At 42.3% G+C, this 17952-nt stretch overlaps 1 protein-coding gene across 5 annotated transcripts in view; it reads left to right on the top strand.

Annotated features, from left to right (window-relative positions):
- ap2a1 (adaptor related protein complex 2 subunit alpha 1) overlaps nt 1-17952 on the top strand; it is a 64568-nt gene that overhangs the window by 17047 nt on the left and 29569 nt on the right. For all 5 annotated transcript variants that reach the window (XM_072588859.1, XM_072588858.1, XM_072588856.1 and 2 more), the window contains exons 4-13: nt 128-321; nt 1091-1220; nt 3223-3324; nt 5246-5354; nt 8000-8150; nt 9709-9877; nt 10868-11005; nt 13483-13665; nt 15642-15739; nt 17339-17570. In XM_072588859.1, coding sequence (XP_072444960.1) covers nt 128-321; nt 1091-1220; nt 3223-3324; nt 5246-5354; nt 8000-8150; nt 9709-9877; nt 10868-11005; nt 13483-13665; nt 15642-15739; nt 17339-17570 — 1506 coding nt within the window. The remainder of the gene's footprint in view (nt 1-127; nt 322-1090; nt 1221-3222; nt 3325-5245; nt 5355-7999; nt 8151-9708; nt 9878-10867; nt 11006-13482; nt 13666-15641; nt 15740-17338; nt 17571-17952) is intronic.

Raw genomic sequence — 17952 nt, 5'->3', positions numbered from 1 at the left:
AACCGTTCACAGCTCTGTATGGTATTTGTTGTGATTAGCTGTCAAATCTAATGAGTTTCTTAAGATTGTCAATTAGACCACAACGTTTTGAGAAGTTCAGGTTCAGTCTTGTGTTCTGTGTTTTCAGGGTTACCTTTTCATCTCTGTGTTGGTGAACTCCAACAGTGAGCTTATTCGTCTGATTAACAATGCCATTAAGAATGACTTGGCCAGTCGCAATCCCATCTTCATGTGTCTCGCTCTGCACTGCATTGCAAATGTTGGCAGTAGGGAAATGGCAGAGGCGTTTGCTTCAGAGATTCCCAAAATCCTGGTAGCTGGGTAAGTATGCTTTTAATGTAATTGCTGTTTGTAGTTGGCACTTTTGGGGGCAAAAATGTTCTCTTATCAACTGCTCTTACAGCTGTTAACAAAGTAAAGAGGCCCCTATCCATTTTGTAATGGTCATGAACAGCTGGTATTCAGGTACCTGAATTTTACTGTAATTATCACTCTCTTGCCAGCAACAATGGCTTTTGCAAGAAATAGGGAAAAAATCCTCATTGTGCACAACTCGGCTAAAATAAAAGCAGAAAGTGCTAGAGAACCTCAGTGGGTCTAGCAACATCTGAGGAGACTAATGCTTTGAGTCCGTTGTGTTCTCTTTGTAATATCTTGGATTCAAACTGTTAACTTTGTTTCTCACTCCACAGATGCTTCCAGACTTGCTGCATTTTTCTAGCACTTCCCACAGATCCCGGAAATTTTAAAATAAAAACTATATTTGACTTTCTTTTTATTTTTCTGATGTTCTAAGGTTGAGGTTAAGGCACCATATTAGGGCAAAGTGAGGGAAGTGCTATTATACCTAACCCATGGTATACCAGCTTTAGAAATGTAAGGAGGAACTTGTCTCACTTATTTTTGGTGCTGACCTTGCATTTCCAAAGACACAAAATTCCATGTTCTTGTATCCAAATTCTTCAACCTGGTGAATCCATTTTAAAAATAAAATGTTAATTGTTTTCCAGCTTTCTCCCTCTGTAATTAGCACTTCCATCTCCAGAATTCATTTCTCCCACTGAATTTGTTGCTGGTGTTCTGTTGACAGTGATACTATGGACAGTGTGAAACAGAGTGCTGCCTTGTGTCTGCTGCGTCTGTACAAGACTTCTCCAGACCTGGTGCCCATGGGCGAGTGGACATCCCGAGTGGTTCATCTGCTAAACGACCAGCATCTGGTCAGCAAAAAAGTTGTTAATTTTTTAAAACTTCTGTACTGTATATGCAACAGATTTGCTCCAGAGAGGTCCCACCTTTAGTTTTCTGTCAGAACTTGCAATTGTCTTCAAAATTTGAGATACTGGAGGGGTGAAATAAAATTAACTCCAGATCTTTCTCTCCCTGTGATCACTTTGAGAAAATGTGAGCTGTTCAAATTGGTTAATGATCAGATTTCATACGCTGGAGTCATAAGGAAGATTTGTCATTTCTTGCTTTAACAAGTATCAAGAAACCTTTTATTTGTTTTTGCAGGCATTGGTTAGCATGGGAATACCTTTTTTTATAAATTCCTTTAATTGCGTTTTATTCTTGTGTGGGTGTCATTTATTTCACGTCTCTATTTGTCCTTGAATTGATTGGCAGTCAAGGCCATTTCGGAGGACAGCTGAGAATCAGATGCATTGTGGGCGGCACAGTGGTTAGCACTGCTGCCTCACAGCACCAGAGACCCGGGTTCAATTCCCGACTCAGGCGACTGACTGTGTGGAGTTTGCACATTCTCCCCGTGTCTGTGTGGGTTTCCTCCGGGTGCTCCGGTTTCCTCCCACAGTCCAAAAGGGCCATGCTAAATTGCCCCTAATGTTAGATAGGGGGGTAAATGTAGGAGAATGGGTGAGTTGCGGTTCGGCGGGTCGGTGTGGACTTGTTGGGCCGAAGGGCCTGTTTCCACCCTGTAAGTAATCTCATCTAAAAAAAATTGCCGGGCCTGCCTGGGCACTCATGTAGGCCAGACCTTGTGAGGATGGTACATTTCTTTCCCTTATTTTTATGACAGTCAACAACGGTTACACGATCACCATTATAAAACATTTTTTAAAATTCCAGATTTTTAAATTCAGTTCAAATTTTGCCAAACTGGGATTTGAATTTATGCCCCCAGAACATTAGTAATCTCAGGATTACTCATCCAGTGAGATTACTGCTGCACCATCACTTCCCCTGATTTGCGTAAGCTTACTTTTAACATCAGGAATGTTCTTTCTATATCAGCTAGCGTTGGACCCTAGCAATTCTGCAATGTGAGAATTTTCTAAAGGTTTCTCGGAATAAGTGTTTCTGGCTAGGCTAGCATTTGCTACTTCTGGGAAGGCGGTATGAACTGTCTTGAACTTCTGCAATCCAGGTAATGTAGGTACTCCCAAAATGCTGTTAGTGTGGGAGTCCCAACATGTTGACCCAGCGACAGTGAAGGGGCAGTGATATATTTCCAAGTCAGGATGGTGAATGGCTTGGAGGGGAACTTGCAGGGGTGGTGTCTCCATGTACCTACTGCCCTTGTCCTTCTAGATGGCAGAAGTTGTGGGTTTAGAAAGTGCTGTTGAAAGAAAGTAAGGCACTGAGACTAAGGGCTGTCAGTAGGGTTTCAGGAAAGCATGATATTGGAAGTGCATCCAGTTGAGCTTTGACAAGCACCCAGCTATACGATTGCAGACCATCTTCTGAGGTTTGAGAGAACTCTAATGGATAGAGAGCAGAAGAAACTGCATTTGTGGCATATCTTATGATCTCATTTTAAGCATCCTATATGTTTCATAAGCAGTGAAGTGCAGTCTTTGTTTTACCAGTCAAATATAGCTGCCATAACACTTACCTCAAATTCCAGAACCAGCAGTAACTTGAGGGGCCAGTTGTAATGTGATATCAGTTGAGGGGAAAATGTTGGCCAATACTTCACTATTCAGAATAGTGTCCGTCTTAACTACTTGACTCAGCAGATGGAGTTTATTATGGCATGCAAAAGATTTACAGCACGAGGGTGAAATGCTGCCAGTCATGGGTCTGTCACTGGTGGTGTGAGGAATGTGAAATGTTAGTGTAACAAGAGAACCAAGCTGCACGCCGCCAATGCTTATTAATTTAGATATGATTTCGTTTTCCTAAAGAAACATAGTGAAAAGATCAATGATCTTGGGCATCCTTTAGATTAAACTGTTTGATACTTCTCCTGGTTTGTTGCAGGGGGTTGTGACTGCAGCTACCAGTCTCATCACTTGCCTGAGCAAGAAGAACCCTGATGAATTCAAGACTTGTGTTTCGTTGGCTGTTTCCAGACTTAGTCGGGTAAGTGAAAGTGCTGATACTTGAGTCTCTAGATCTGGATTTATCCTCTGCTTAACAGAATTAATTGATTGCTGCTTTAAACAGTTGGTTTGCTGGAATCATGTGGGTTGATTGATTTTTCTGTTCAGAAGGAAACTGGCAAGTGCTCTCCTACCACTAGTCTCTTCACATTGTGATGGATGAAGGTTTTGCTTAGTGTAGTACAAAATCAAAAAGATCAGAAGCTGTTCATTTTAATAGCTGTGATCATAGTCAACGACAGAGGTAAGCTATTGATTGTTAAGGGGTCAAAGGTTACAGGGCGAAGGCAGGAGAATGGGGTTGAGAAACCTATCAGCCATGATTGAATGGCAGAGCAAACTCAATCGGCCAAATGGCCTAATTTCTGCTCCTCTATTTTATGGTCTTCTGCGGTTGCCTTTCGTAACAACAGAGAAAACCAATCATTGCTATTTCTCCTGCTCTCCATACAGCAATTCTGCACTTGAGCTGTAATGCTGTATTCTGTGACCATCTAGGCCACATCTAGTGCTGCTTAAAAGATTGTTAGAAGGGTAAACCGCTTTGGAACATATCTTAGTGAAAGCAGCTTCAGAGTAGGGAAAATTGAGTTGGCGTGGTTACAGTGACATTGTGATGTGTTGCTGCTCAATGATGAGGCAGAGATACCTTTCATTTTATGTGGAAAATGGGTTCTGATCTCTTCAGAAGTTCAGAATACTGAATGGGAGACAGGTTCCTTCCTCGTCTTGGGGAGGACAGTGGGAAAGCAAGTGATCCGTATTCATTGTATGTTCTTTATCAAGTGCTTGTTAGATCTCTTGGTGACTGTCTCCTCGCCACTTGATCCACTCAAGAATGTTTTAGACAGTTGGATAGTTAACACTTTGCAGTCATATTGTTCACTGAATTGGATGCTAATTTTTTGCCAAAGGCAGTGACTCCTTGTCCTGAGTTCAAACTGCAGATCCATCCAAACAGGTGCAAAGAGTTGGAGTCTGTCTGAAACTGAGATTTGGACAGTTTCCATCCATTCTGTATTCATTCACTTTCAGTTGAAAATCGCCCAAACTTCTAAGTTGGCATTCTGAATCTACAGGATGCCCTGTTAGCTTAGGAAATGGGAGGGATGTTGTCATTGTATCGTCGGGGGTGCTAATGAGTATAGCGAGCTTGTATTGTGACGAATAAAAATGCGAAATTCTGTGCATTCTGCATATGTAAAATAACAATAGAAAACGTTGGAAATACTCAGCAGTGACACCCCTAATATTGCCTAGCCAACTTGTTTAATTCTGCAACCTTTTAAAATTTTCTTTACATGGCCACACATGTGTGGTAACTTAAAGCAGCTGACTTGTGCTGGGGAGGTTTCGATTTGCTACGTGGACAGCATCTCGAAGTGGAGAAAAGGTTAGCAAATTCATTGACCTGAAAACGTCAACACCGGAAGAGAGAGATATAATTATCTGATTTGCCACTAGTCTCTTCACATTGTGATGGATGAAGGTTTTGCTTAGTGTAGTACAAAATCAAAAAGATCAGAAGCTGTTCATTTTAATAGCTGTGATCATAGTCAACGACAGAGGTAAGTTATTGACTGTTAAGGGGTCAAAGGTTACAGGGCGAAGGCAGGAGAATGGGGTTGAGAAACCTATCAGCCATGATTGAATGGCGGAGCAAACTCAATCGGCCGGTATTTTCTTTGCTTTGGACTGCAACTGATCTGAGCATGCATGAGATGGATGCCTAGTGTTCCATTTTCTAAAATCAGAATTTCTCTCCTTGACAACCTCACATTGGAACCCATCTGTGCGCAGATACATGTCCGTATTCTGACAAGTCTTTTCTGGCATCGCGAATAAGTAATCATAATTTACAAATGACCATTAACTTGATTCTTCCTTCATGGCCGTTACAGATTGTGTCATCTGCCTCCACTGACCTTCAGGATTACACATATTACTTTGTTCCAGCACCCTGGCTCTCTGTCAAGCTGCTACGACTCCTGCAGTGCTATCCTCCACCAGGTAAGGCACCTAGCTACTTGTGACATGGTCTGTTCATTGTGGTGACTAGATAATCAATTGGTCACTACTATAATTTGGGAAGCACAGTGGCTCAGTGGTTAGCACTGCTGCCTCACAGTGCCAGGGACCTGGGTTCGATTCCAGCCTCTGGGGAGTGTCTGTGTGGAGTTTGCACATTCTCCTCATGTCTGCGTGGGTTTCCTCGAGGTGCTTTAGTTTTCTTCCACGGTCCAAAGATGTGCGGGTCAGGTGGATTGGCCATGCTAAATTGCCCATAGTGTTAGGTATATAAGTCAGAGAAATGGGTCTGGGTGGATTACTTTTTGTAAGGTCAGTGTGGATTTGTTTGGCCGAAGGGCCTTTTTCCACCCTATAGGGAATCTAATTTAATCTAACTACTCCTGGCATTGCTTGCAAAATTGCTTGCAGTCATTGTAACACAATCCTTAAATATAAGGGCTATAAGCCTGCCATTACATAGAAAAATACAGCACAGAACAGGCCCTTTGGCCCACAATGTTGTGCCAAGGTTTAATCCTAATGTGAAATATAGTAACAACCTACGCACCCCTCAACTCACTGCTATCCATGTGCATGTCCAGCAGTTGCTTAAATGTCCCCAATGACTCTGCTTCCAGCACCACAGCAGGCAACGCATTCCATGCATTCACAACTCTCTGCGTAAAGAACCTACCTCTGACGTCTCCTTTATACCTTCCTCCTAATATCTTCAAACTGTGACTCTTCGTGCCAGTCAAACCTGTCCTGGGGAAAAGTCTATGGCTATTGACTCTATCTATTCCTCTCATTATTTTATATAACTCGATCAGGTCTCCTGTCTTCCACCTTCTCTCCAGAAAGAAAAGTTAGAGTTTATTCAATCTTTAAGGCAAGCCCTCCAGTCCAGGCTGCATCCTGGTAAACCTTCTTTGTACCCCTTCCAAAGCCTCTCTATGTTTCCTATAGTAAGGTGACCAGAACTGGACACAATATTCCAAGTGTGGTCTCACCAGGGACTTGTGGAGCCGTAGCAAAACCTCGTGGCTCTTAAACTTGATCCCCTGTTAATGAAAGCCAAAACATCATATGCTTTCTTAACAATCCTATCCACTTGGGTGGCAATTTTGAGGGATCTATGTACTTGCACCCCCAGATCCCTCTGTTCTTCCACATTGCCAAGAATCCTGTCTTTAATCCTATATTCAGCATTAGAGTTCAACCTTCCAAAATGCATCACTTTGAATTTATTCAGGTTGAACTCCATCTGCCATTCTCAGCCCAACTCTGCATCCTGTCTATGTCACGCTGCAGCCTGTAGTAACCCTCTATGCTAGAGACAGCACCTCCAACTTTTGTGTCATCTGCAAATTTACAAACCCACCCCTCAACCTCCTCATCCAAATCATTTATAAAAACTACAAAGAGCAGAGGCCCAAGAACAGAGCTCTGAAGGGCACCACTCAACACTGACCTCCAGGCAGAATACTTTGCATCTACAATCACTCTCTGCCTTGCGTCATCCAGAGAATCGAATCTCCCTGTATCCCTTCTGCATTACAGTGTAGAAGTTTTCATAACATAATTGAAAGGAAATGTTGACATAGTATAGATGAATGGGAAATGTCCATTTAACCAATTAGAATGGGAAAATCTAAATAAGTCCGAAAACATTGAAAATGGGAAAATGAGGTATTGAGAAACAAAGAACTGGAGATGCAGGAGATCTGAAATAAAGAAAAACAGAAATTGATGGAGAAACTCAGCAGGTCTCTTCTGTGGAAAAAGAGTTCTGAAGAAGAGTCTCTGAACTTGAAACATTAATTCTGCTTTCTTTCCACAGATGCTCTCAGACCTGCTGAGTTTCTCCAGCAATTTCGGCTTCTGTGTTTAGACAATACTGTTGGAATATTGCAATTCTGGTCTCCTTCCTATTGGAAAGATGTTGTGAAATTGAAAGAGTTCAGAAAAGATTTACAAGGATGTTGCCAGGGTTGGAGGATTTGAGCTATAGGGAGAGGCTGAACAGGCTGGGGGCTGTTTTCCCTGGAGCGTTGGGGGCTGAGGAGTAACCTTAGAGGTTTACAAAATTTGAGGGGCATGGATAGGATAAATAGACAAAGTCTTTTCCCTGTGGAGTCCAGAACTAGAGGGCATAGGTTTAGGGTGAGAGGGAAAAGATATAAAAGAGACCTAGGGGGCAACTTTTTCACGCAGAGGGTGGTATGTGTATGGAATGAGCTGCCAAAGGAAGTGGTGGAGTCTGGTACAATTGCAACATTTAAGAGGCACTTGGATAAGTATATGAATAGGAAGGGTTTGGAGGGATATGTGTTGGGTGCTAGATTGGGTTGGGATATCTGGTTGGCATGGACAGGTTGGACTGAAGGGTCTGTTCCCATGCTGTACGTCTGACTCTATAACAGTTGCACACTGTATGCAAGATATGTAATTAGTATGCACAAGGCAAAGTGAATGGTGTCTAGATTCTGGTGTGGTACTGAGCTACTCAAATGATAAGAGACCAATTTTAATTACTTGCTCAGTGTTGTGATAGTTACTATTGCCTGAAAGAGTACTCCAATTGGTGTTAGCACCCTACGCTCATAAGGACAGTTCTTTCCACTTGACTGTTTCATCTTTTGCAGAGGACACTGCTGTTAAGGGTCGCCTGATTGAATGTATGGAGACTATCCTCAATAAGGCACAGGAACCACCCAAATCCAAGAAGGTACAACACTCCAACGCTAAGAACGCAATTCTTTTTGAAGCAATCAGCCTTATTATACATTACGACAGGTATGTGACATAGTGTCTCTTTGCACCATCCTTCCCCTTTTAAGTTATAATGTAAATAATGCAGCTTCTGCATTGTCTGGCTCAGATTTAGTTTTGAAGTAGCCCATCAGCGTAGGGCCAGTTGGGCATCCTTAATGCAAACCACAGAGAATGTAAGAAATTTGGAAAGTGGCAGAGAGGAGCATGTTTGACCTGCAACGAATAACCATTATATAGGTGGGTAGTTAGCTGTGAGTTAAAATTCTACATTCTTTTCTCTGCAGCACTGGATCTCTTGATATGAGCTGTCACTGAACAGAGGCAAGCACAGGGAGCAGACTCTGAATTGCTTTTATGCACTCTTGTAATGGCTACAGGGACAAAAGTAGATTTCTTGCTGACCCTTCTCACTGCAGTTGTTTTAGGACCTACTTTTATATTGCTCTGAGTGCTGCACTGTTCTTATTCACTACCAAGTTGACTTTGTATGGGCCTCGTGTCAGGAAGCCAGCATTAGTGCCTTGGGTGGAGAGCTACTTTGTCAGTGTAATAAGACTAGGTAGGAAGATTTAAGGTTTGTTACATAAAATGTTTGTCTTAGCCGTGTGCATTCACACATGATCCCAGTTGATGTTATTACTGGACAAGCCAGGTCCCAGACAGAAACCTGACTTGGTAGGTCATATTTTGATTTGTTTGGCATATAAAGTGGTCTCTTGCTGAAACATCGGCAGGCAGTGCTGCAGGTTTTGCTTTAACAATAAACGTGAAGTTTATTAAGAAAAAAATTGAATAAACCAAGCCATCTATTTATAGAAATGCAAAGATTTTTAAATGTGCAGTTTAAGTATCATTCCATTAATTCCAGAACAATCCTTTATAAATTTTAAAATAGCCCAGCTTTTATTTAGTACTTAAAACAGATTTCTGGTACAGTACCCACAACATTACTTCTATAATACTCAATGTAGAGTCCCTGTATCTAACATTTGGTGCATTTAATCACTTGTGACTTCAGCTTCTTCCTGGAGCATTTGAACACCTAAGCGCTTAAGTAACCGCTTCAGGATTTTGTCATGACACTTCTGGTCTAGAGCTAACACCAACTCTTTAAGACAATCCAGTTCACAATATCCTTCCCTTCTTAGGAACACTGGTCACAGTGATATATATTTAAAGGACTTTGCAGGACTGCTCTGAACTCAAAGTAAAACAGAAACCAAAAGTCTCCCTGTCTAAGCTATCTGTGTACCCTTGACCTTAAAAATAAACAATTTCCAGAAGTGTCTAATTCCAGAAGGCCTCATTATTTACCTTGCTGAGTTCCAAAGCAGTCTAAGGTAAACAAAAAAAAAGTGGTACATAAAGCATTCTTAAAGCCGGCCCTTCAAAAACTGTTTTCAAGGAAATCACCATGGCTACAGAAATATTTTCAAGTTAATAATTAACTTCAGAGGCACAAATGCAGCAGGTTACTAACTCAAACCAATTCCAAAATTAAATTTAATCAAAAACACACAATGTACATCAAATGTTTTGTTTTTAAAAAAAAGCCAACAGCTGTTTAATTTCCTGACAGTGAACCAAACCTGTTGGTGCGGGCATGTAACCAGCTAGGTCAGTTCCTGCAACACCGTGAGACTAACTTGCGATACCTAGCTCTGGAAAGCATGTGTCTGCTGGCGGGCTCTGAATTCTCACACGAAGCTGTCAAGACCCACATCGAAACAGTCATCAATGCACTGAAGGTAAGCAATTAACTTTGCTTGTGGATTAGAGAGGGTAATCGTGGTATCTACCATTTCACAATCTTTTCTTGAACATGAATGTGGAAGGAATGAGATGGGATGAGATCATATCTTGTGTAGCTAAATAGTTATCTAAGCTCATGGAGAAATCATTTCATGGTTATTAGATTCTTAATTCCAGATTTTTATTATATTCAAATTCACCATCGGCTGTGGTGGGATTTGAATCCAGGTACCCAGAACATTACCTGGATCGCTGGATTAATAGTCCAGTGATAACACTACGCCATGGCTTCCCCTTGAAATCTCCCAGTATTTCTAAATACTCATTACTTATCACTTTAGTGCCACTGTGCCGCCCACTGTTGGTGGTTAGCACTGCTGCCTCTCAATGCTACAGACCTAGGTTCGATCCCAACCTCAGGTGACTTTTTGTGTGGAGTTTGCACGTTTTGTGTCTGCATGTATGCAGTTCTCCAGGTGCTCCGGTTTCCCTTCACATTATGTGGTTTGACCATTGTAAATTGCCTATAGTATCCAAGGATCTATAAGCTAGGTGGATTAGCCATGGGAAATGTAGGATTACAGGAATAGGGTAGGGTAGTGGGTCTGGGTGGAATGCTCTTGAGGGTTGGTGTGGGCTGAATGGCCTGCTCCCACACAATAGGGATTCTATGATTATGATTACAAATTTCAGTCTCGACCAATCTTTTAAGTAGTGAGTTCCAGACTTCAGTAACTGAGTGTTTGGGGGAAAAAAAAAATTCTCTTCAACTCTCCTGTTAGCCTTTGCCCTCTTCCCTTAAATTTCCGTCCTTTGGTTATTGACCCTTAATTACTGGAGACTGGTTGGTTGTGTAGTGATTCTGTACCTTTGTGTGTTTGTCTGATGATTTTTCTTAACTCCGTTTTTGTTAGGATGCTGCCAAAGGTTTGTGAATATGTTGCATTTAATTATTCCTCCTTTGTGTGCATCTCTTCCATGAATAGACGGAGAGGGATGTGAGTGTTCGCCAACGAGCTGCAGACCTCCTATATGCCATGTGTGACCGAACTAATGCCCCACAAATCGTTGCAGAAATGTTGAGCTATTTGGAAACGGCTGATTATTCCATTCGTGAAGAGATTGTGAGTTTCCTATGCTTCTAATTTCAAAACAATGAGTGCAATGAATCTATTTGTAACCCTCATCCTCGGTTACAAATGTACTCTGTAATTCCCACCTCCACCTATTAACCAATGATGATGTGGTGGTGCCGATGTTGGACTGGGGTGGACAATGTCAGAAGTCACACAATACTATGTTATAGTCCAATAGATTTATTTGAAATCCCAAGCTTTTGGAGCACTGCTCATTTGTCACGTGAAATGGTCACTTCACCTGACGAAGGAGCAGTGATCCGAAAGCTTTTTGATTTCAAATAAACAAACCTATTGGACTATAACCTGGTGTCGTGTGACTTTCGACTTTATTAACCAGTGAGTGGACAACCAGGGAGAGAAATGACATTCCTCCAATCTATCTCCGATTTAGCTTTTAGTCTAATATTCAGATATCTGTTTCTTTGATTATTAATTTTGTCTGATAGTGCTCCCACAAAGCATCCTTTTTGAGATTTTATGGAACCTACAAGGGTGACTTGAGGTGACTAAAATAGGTGGAATGTGAAATTTGGTTTTCTGTTGAGATAAGCTGCAGAGATAACGTCAGTGGTGGGTTTAGGATATGTTGAGCATCCCGCTGGTCCGTCTTGGGTTCATACATGTCATATCCATGCATTCCATGATTGCTCTAACAAGAAGCCAATTTCATTAAAATCCTAGATTGTTTCAATGGTGCATGGGACAACTAGGCACAATCACTTAAAGGTGGCATGCGTTTGTTGGCTTTGTGCAGTTGGGGTCAGTAGATATCCTGGTTTAACTCAGTGGCACAGGAGAGTGAATGGACCCTTGCATGAAGACTCGGGTCTGGCAAGGTTGTGTTGGAGGTGAGATGGGGATTTTAGAGTAAGACTGGGGCATGAAGGATCTGAAGAGAGATCTGGGAGGACAGAGGGTGGATTAGGGGAATAGAGAACTTGAGGAAATGTCCTGGGTGTAGTGAGGGGCTGATGAGGACAGTTGGTCAAGGTAAGAAAATGTGTGCCTAAAAGGTGGTGTCACTCAGGACTGTTCAAATACGTCTAGATGTCAGGGTATTGCTGTCACAGTCCTTACAGGGGTTTGAATTTATCTTCAGCATTTCAAGGATCCCAGCTGAGATGGCTGTTGGACAATGTCCTTTACGTAGAAAGAAGTGCCTGTAGAGCCTGTTAGTTCAGTCATGTCCCACAGAGTGGCAAATGCAATGCTGGACACGAATGTGAACATTCAATAAAGTGAATGTATTAAACACCTCCTTGTTTCTTCCATAATGAAGGAAGTATACCCTACTCCCCTGTAGACATCAGTGTGTGCCAATTATGAGACATGTTAGTACAATGAACACTCTGACCAAGTCTCAGTAAATAATCATGATGCACACATGATTAAAGTGAAGCAATGTCATGTGAAGTATTTACAAGTGAGATTAAATTTTGATGTAAATCCACGCCAACTTTGTATTTGGCTGTGCAGTTGGAGCAGCAAGTTGTGGCAGTGATGCAGAGCCTCTCTGTTTGACCAGGAGTCTCTTTAAAAGACCGCTCATAGATACAGCACTGTCACTTTACAGCAGGTTTCACAAATGACAAACCTCTCCAGCTGCTGACTTGAATGTTTTGTATATACGCTGCTAATACTAATCATGTGAGAAAAGGCAAAAGGAGACAGCGCAGTTGGTGCCCAGTTGTGCTTGTGCTGTTGGGGAAAGGCATGGTATAGACAAGATCCTGATTTAAGTTACAGGTGCTATATCGATAGAAATTGTGGTTGATAGTTTGTGAGAAGGTGTTGCTCTGCCTTTGCAAAGAGGGACCACTACCTCAGCACTCCTCAGGCTTTTTGCACTACAGGCACTTCTTCAACAATTTCTTCCCATGAGCCACTCATACGGTAATTTGTTCTGTGTTAAGTGACTTGGGACATTTGAGTAATGTATCCATGCAAGGCCTGCTTTCCTGCTTTTTATTTCCATGATGCTGTGTATTCCATGGAGTGAGCTTGAACTGTGCTGTTTGCTGCTGTAAGTTGTGGCCTGGCTGTGCAGGTTTGCTGCAATTCTCCATCACACACTGGGATTTTACTGTCGCTGCTTGTCTGCAGGGCAAAAAGGTCTGTACAGAGGATAAAGAACACTGGACAAAATGAAAAATTGATGGAGAGGCCAAGAGATGCTATCTAAGTAAAGCCAATGAGTTGCTTCGGTCTGTTACGTACTAGAGTTGTGATGATGAAAGGATGTGAACATTGAATTAAATGGTCAAGAATACTAATCAAGATACTGTTAACACTCTGAGTGATAATGTCCCACACTGACTGGAGAGACCACTAAGTTCTGTTCTGTGTTCCTCAGTTGTTCTCTGTTTATCCCAGCTGTTCATTAGCCTGAGGCAACTGCAACATTTGGAAAGAGTTCATCATTCACCACTTGTGTTCTTTTTTTAAAAAAAAATCCATGGCAGGTCTTGAAGGTGGCCATTCTAGCAGAGAAGTATGCAGTGGATTACACGTGGTATGTGGATACGATTCTGAACCTCATCCGCATTGCAGGGGACTATGTCAGCGAGGAAGTATGGTACCGAGTCATTCAGATTGTTATTAACCGTGATGATGTCCAAGGTTATGCAGCAAAGACTGTGTTTGAGGTAAACATTCTAATTTCAGCTACATTTTGAAATTGCACCTTGATTATGAAGAGACCCTAGCTCTGCTTCTGGAAGTAGGCTGTCTGTCTTTTTTTTCCACCTTTTTGAGTGTCAATACCTCCATTAGTGTCTCTGCCATATTCTTCATTTTTCCTGTCTCTCACTCACCCTGCCCCTCGTGACCTTCCACAGTAGCCTCTCAAACTCCTCCTTTATCTGGATCTTCAATCACTTGCAGTCTCTCTCCCTCAAAGTTGCAAGATCCTGGTTGTCCCAATCCTTGTGAACCATCCCTCAGAATATTATCTTCATCCTATTCCTTGCCTTCAAATCTCTAGTCTGCGTTGATCCCACGACTCTAATCTCCCAACATCTCAACTCTGCAGTACCTTCACCTCTTAAATTTATTTTTGGCATAGTCTTTAGCCATGCTACTCCACAAATTTTCTTTTTGTCTGTTTCTTCCAGTATCTCATTTGGTGTTTCACTGTTATCTCTCCTTGCCCCTGTTAGGACCTGACATCCTCCTCGCTGAAGTATTTTGGAAATTTTTTATTGTTAATTTATGGAGTACAAGATGTTGATTAAGCATGAGTGGAAAATTTCCCCCTCCTTATAACTGATCCAGGGATAATAGTGATTTTGAAACTTTGGTGTGGCAATTGGTCCAGGCCATGGGGTTGACTTGATTTTGGAAGGCAGGATGCAAGAACTAGCCAAAGTTGTAATGGAATAGCACTCAAAGGTCATGTACCACACTAGATGAATTTGGGAAAGCAAATCTTAGCATGACTTATACGCTTAATGGTAAGGTCCTAGAGAGTGTTGCTGAGCAAAGAGACCTTGGAGTGCAGGTTCATAGCTCCTTGAAAGTGGAGTCACAGGTAGATAGGATAGTGAAGAAGGTGTTTGGTATGCTTTCTTTTATTGGTCAGAGTATTGAGTACAGGAGTTGGGAGGTCATGTTGCGGCTGTACAGGACATTGATTAGGCCACTGTTGGAATGTTGCGTGCAATTCTGGTCGCCTTCCTATTGGAAAGGTGTTGTGAAACCTTTTGAAAGGGTTCAGAAAAGATTTACAAGGATGTTGCCAAGGTTGGAGGATTTGAGCTGTAGGGAGAGGCTGAACAGGCTGGGACTGTTTTCTCTGGAGAGTCGGAGGCTGAGGGGTGACCTTATAGAGATTTATAAAATCATGAGGGACATGGATAGGGTAAATAGACAAAGTCTTTTCCCTGGGGTGGTGGATCCAGAACTAGACGGCATAGGTTTAGGGTGAGAAGGGAAAGATAAAGAAAAGAGACCTAAGGGGCAGCTTTTTCACACTGAAGACCGTACGTGTACGGAAGGAGCTGCCACAGGATGTGGTGGAGGCTGATACCCATCCAAATGCCTTTTAAATGTTGCAATTGTATGTGAATAGGAAGGGTTTGCAGGGATATGGGCTAGGTGCTGGCAGGTGGGACTAGATTGGGTTGGGATGTCTGGTCAGCATGGACGGGTTGGACCGAAGGGTCTATTTCCATGCTGTACATCTCTGTGACTCTACTGACTGCTGCAGGAGTTTCCATTTTCTGAGGTGTACTGAAAATATTGTCCAAATGACAGCACAGTCTGGACTATGCCTTGGCAAGACACCCGCCATTCTTGCGATTTAGGTTCTCATTTTAACTATAAAAGATAGTTACAAGTGAGACATTTTTCTTTTGGTAGATTAGTCAAAGATGCAAGGCTACAGGCTTGAGATAATCCCCGCTTGGAAAGTTGACTTCTAAAACAAACATGAAGTTAGCAAAACATGGAACACTTTGCTACAGTGATTGCTAAATTGATTACCGCTTTCAGAAAAATATTGAACTTATAAAAGTGATGTAGTGTAAAAGCAGCCATTTAGAGCAGATGCAAGTTTGGGCAAAAGGCCACATCTTGCAATCAAAATTTCTGTCTAATTGAAATTCTTTGATTTTGTCTTCAGGCACTCCAGGCCCCAGCCTGTCATGAGAACATGGTGAAAGTGGGTGGATACATCTTGGGAGAATTTGGGAATCTCATTGCAGGTGATCCACGATCCAGGTGAGCTGAAGAAGGTAAAAAAAAGAGAGAAACCATTAGCTTTGTGATTGGTATTTTTACCCAGAGTGGAGTGGGAAAGTGCTCACACTGTGACCCCAGAGATTGCTGTGTGTGAAGAACCAGGAGTCTTTCACATCACACTGGCCTTCTTTGGCACCGTTGACGTTTTAAGGGAGGCCTTCTTTTGTTTTTAGCGTCACCTTACTTGTGTGTGCCAGTACTGAGTAATGGTATACTGAATGTCAGAAGTTGATTTTGTTCCCTCAATTTAATTGAATGGTCTAACCTAGTTTGTTAATGGGAATTGATTTGTTCTATGATGATTGTTTGATCTAATTTCATGCCTGCACCAAACACTGAAGTTGCTGGTCCAGAATAGAGTTTCTCTTACATTTCCTCAAGGTTTGGAAGGGCACCTCTTATTCCATCGCTGTAAATCCTGTTTTTGGGATGATTTGGACTTCTTTTAGTTTGTACTTGTGCTCAGCACCTTGCTTCTGCCCCTCCCCAATCTGACTCTATTTTATTAGTGATTGATCTTGAAGTGTCACTGGCAAGGCTGACACTTATTGTTGGATCTAATCTCTTGAAAAGGTGGTGGTGAGCTGCCTTCTTCGACCACTGTACTTTGTGTGATGAAGGTATTGTCAGGTGTTCGACTTGATGTGAATGAAATAATGACTGTATGTCCAAGGTATCATGGTATATCGCTTTGCAGTGCTCTCCCCGTGTGCCTGCTGCCCTTGTATACAGTTCAGATGTGATCCATGTTCCACATCTCTGCACTTACTACTAATCAAAAAAGACACTAATTGAAGTGATGCCTTTTATTTAAAAATAGGGTAAACAGTGTGAAGGTTGTCATCTCCCAACTCTGGATATTGACAAACATTGCCAAATTATTTGTGCATTGATTATTGGACTAAAGAAGGGATACACTGAACTGCCTCTTCACAGAAGTTGACCTGGCTACCGTTTAGTTCCCCTCTATCTTTTGTTTTTGTTTTATGCAAGACATGTATTGACACAACATTTAAAATAGTAAGTGGGATTTTCCTATGTTGATGAATTAAGAGTCAAACACCGAACTGAAATGCAGTTCCTCATTTCCCCGGTGGTTTATTAAAGTGTGTATCTGCACAGAATATCTCGAGGGAAGTACAACCATGCATCTGTTTTCTATTGTCTGTCCCAGGACACTTTAAAAGAAAGAAGGACAGCAGTATGTATTGTCCTTCTGTAATTGCTGCCCCCCCCGCCCCCCCCAGGTGACAGTGGGCTATGTGGGGGAAGTACTCTTGTAGTGCTGTCAGGAAGGTCGTCCAAGAATTATGACCTCTGAGTGACAAAGGAATTCCCTATTGTATGGCCAAGTAGTAATGGAGGAGAACTTTCAGGTGGTGGACTTGCCATTATTATCCTAGATTCTGGGTTGTGAATTTGGGTGGTTTGAGGGGGGAAATGTACATTACGTTTGAGGTGCTGTGTTACAGGCTCAGTAATAGTTGGTCTTTTCCTGTACTGTCTCAGACGGTATGCTTCTCAATGAATATTTCTAATATGCATTTTATTCTTCCCTGCTCTACCTGTCCTTTTCAGTCCCTTGGTTCAGTTCAACTTGCTGCATTCCAAGTTCCACTTGTGCAGCGTTCCGACCCGTGCTCTGCTGCTCTCCTCTTACATCAAGTTTGTCAACCTGTTCCCTGAGACCAAAACGACCATCCAGGATGTGCTGCGCAGCGACAGCCAACTCCGAAACTCTGATGTGGAACTCCAGCAGAGGGCTGTGGAGTACCTCAAGCTCAGCTCAATTGCCAGCACTGATGTTCTGGTGCGTATAAAGCACATACCTCAGGCTTTCTTCTTCTTCAGTGTTGCTGCTTGCAGGGTAGTAACAACGGACTGTTTCAGGATTGGGACTTGTGGGTTTGAGTCCCACTGAAAAGACTTGAGCACATAATCTAGGCTGAGGTGGGGACTGCAGATGCTGGAGATTAGAGTCAAAATAGAGTGGTGCTGGAAAAGCACAGCAGGTCAGGCAGCATCCGAGGAGCAGGAAGATCGACATTTTGGGCAAAGGCTCTTCATCGGGATCCAGATTCCTGGATGAAAGGCTTTTGCCCGAAATGTCGATTTCCCTGCTCCTCTGATGCTGCCTGACCTGCTGTGCTCTTCTAGCACCACTCTGTCTAAACAATCTAGGCTGGCACACC

Source organism: Chiloscyllium punctatum, chromosome 18 (assembly GCF_047496795.1).
Source record: "Chiloscyllium punctatum isolate Juve2018m chromosome 18, sChiPun1.3, whole genome shotgun sequence".
NCBI classification, from domain to species: domain Eukaryota; kingdom Metazoa; phylum Chordata; class Chondrichthyes; order Orectolobiformes; family Hemiscylliidae; genus Chiloscyllium; species Chiloscyllium punctatum.
The sequence above is the reverse complement of the archived record's forward strand: the minus strand, read 5'-3'. Positions and strand labels throughout refer to the sequence as shown.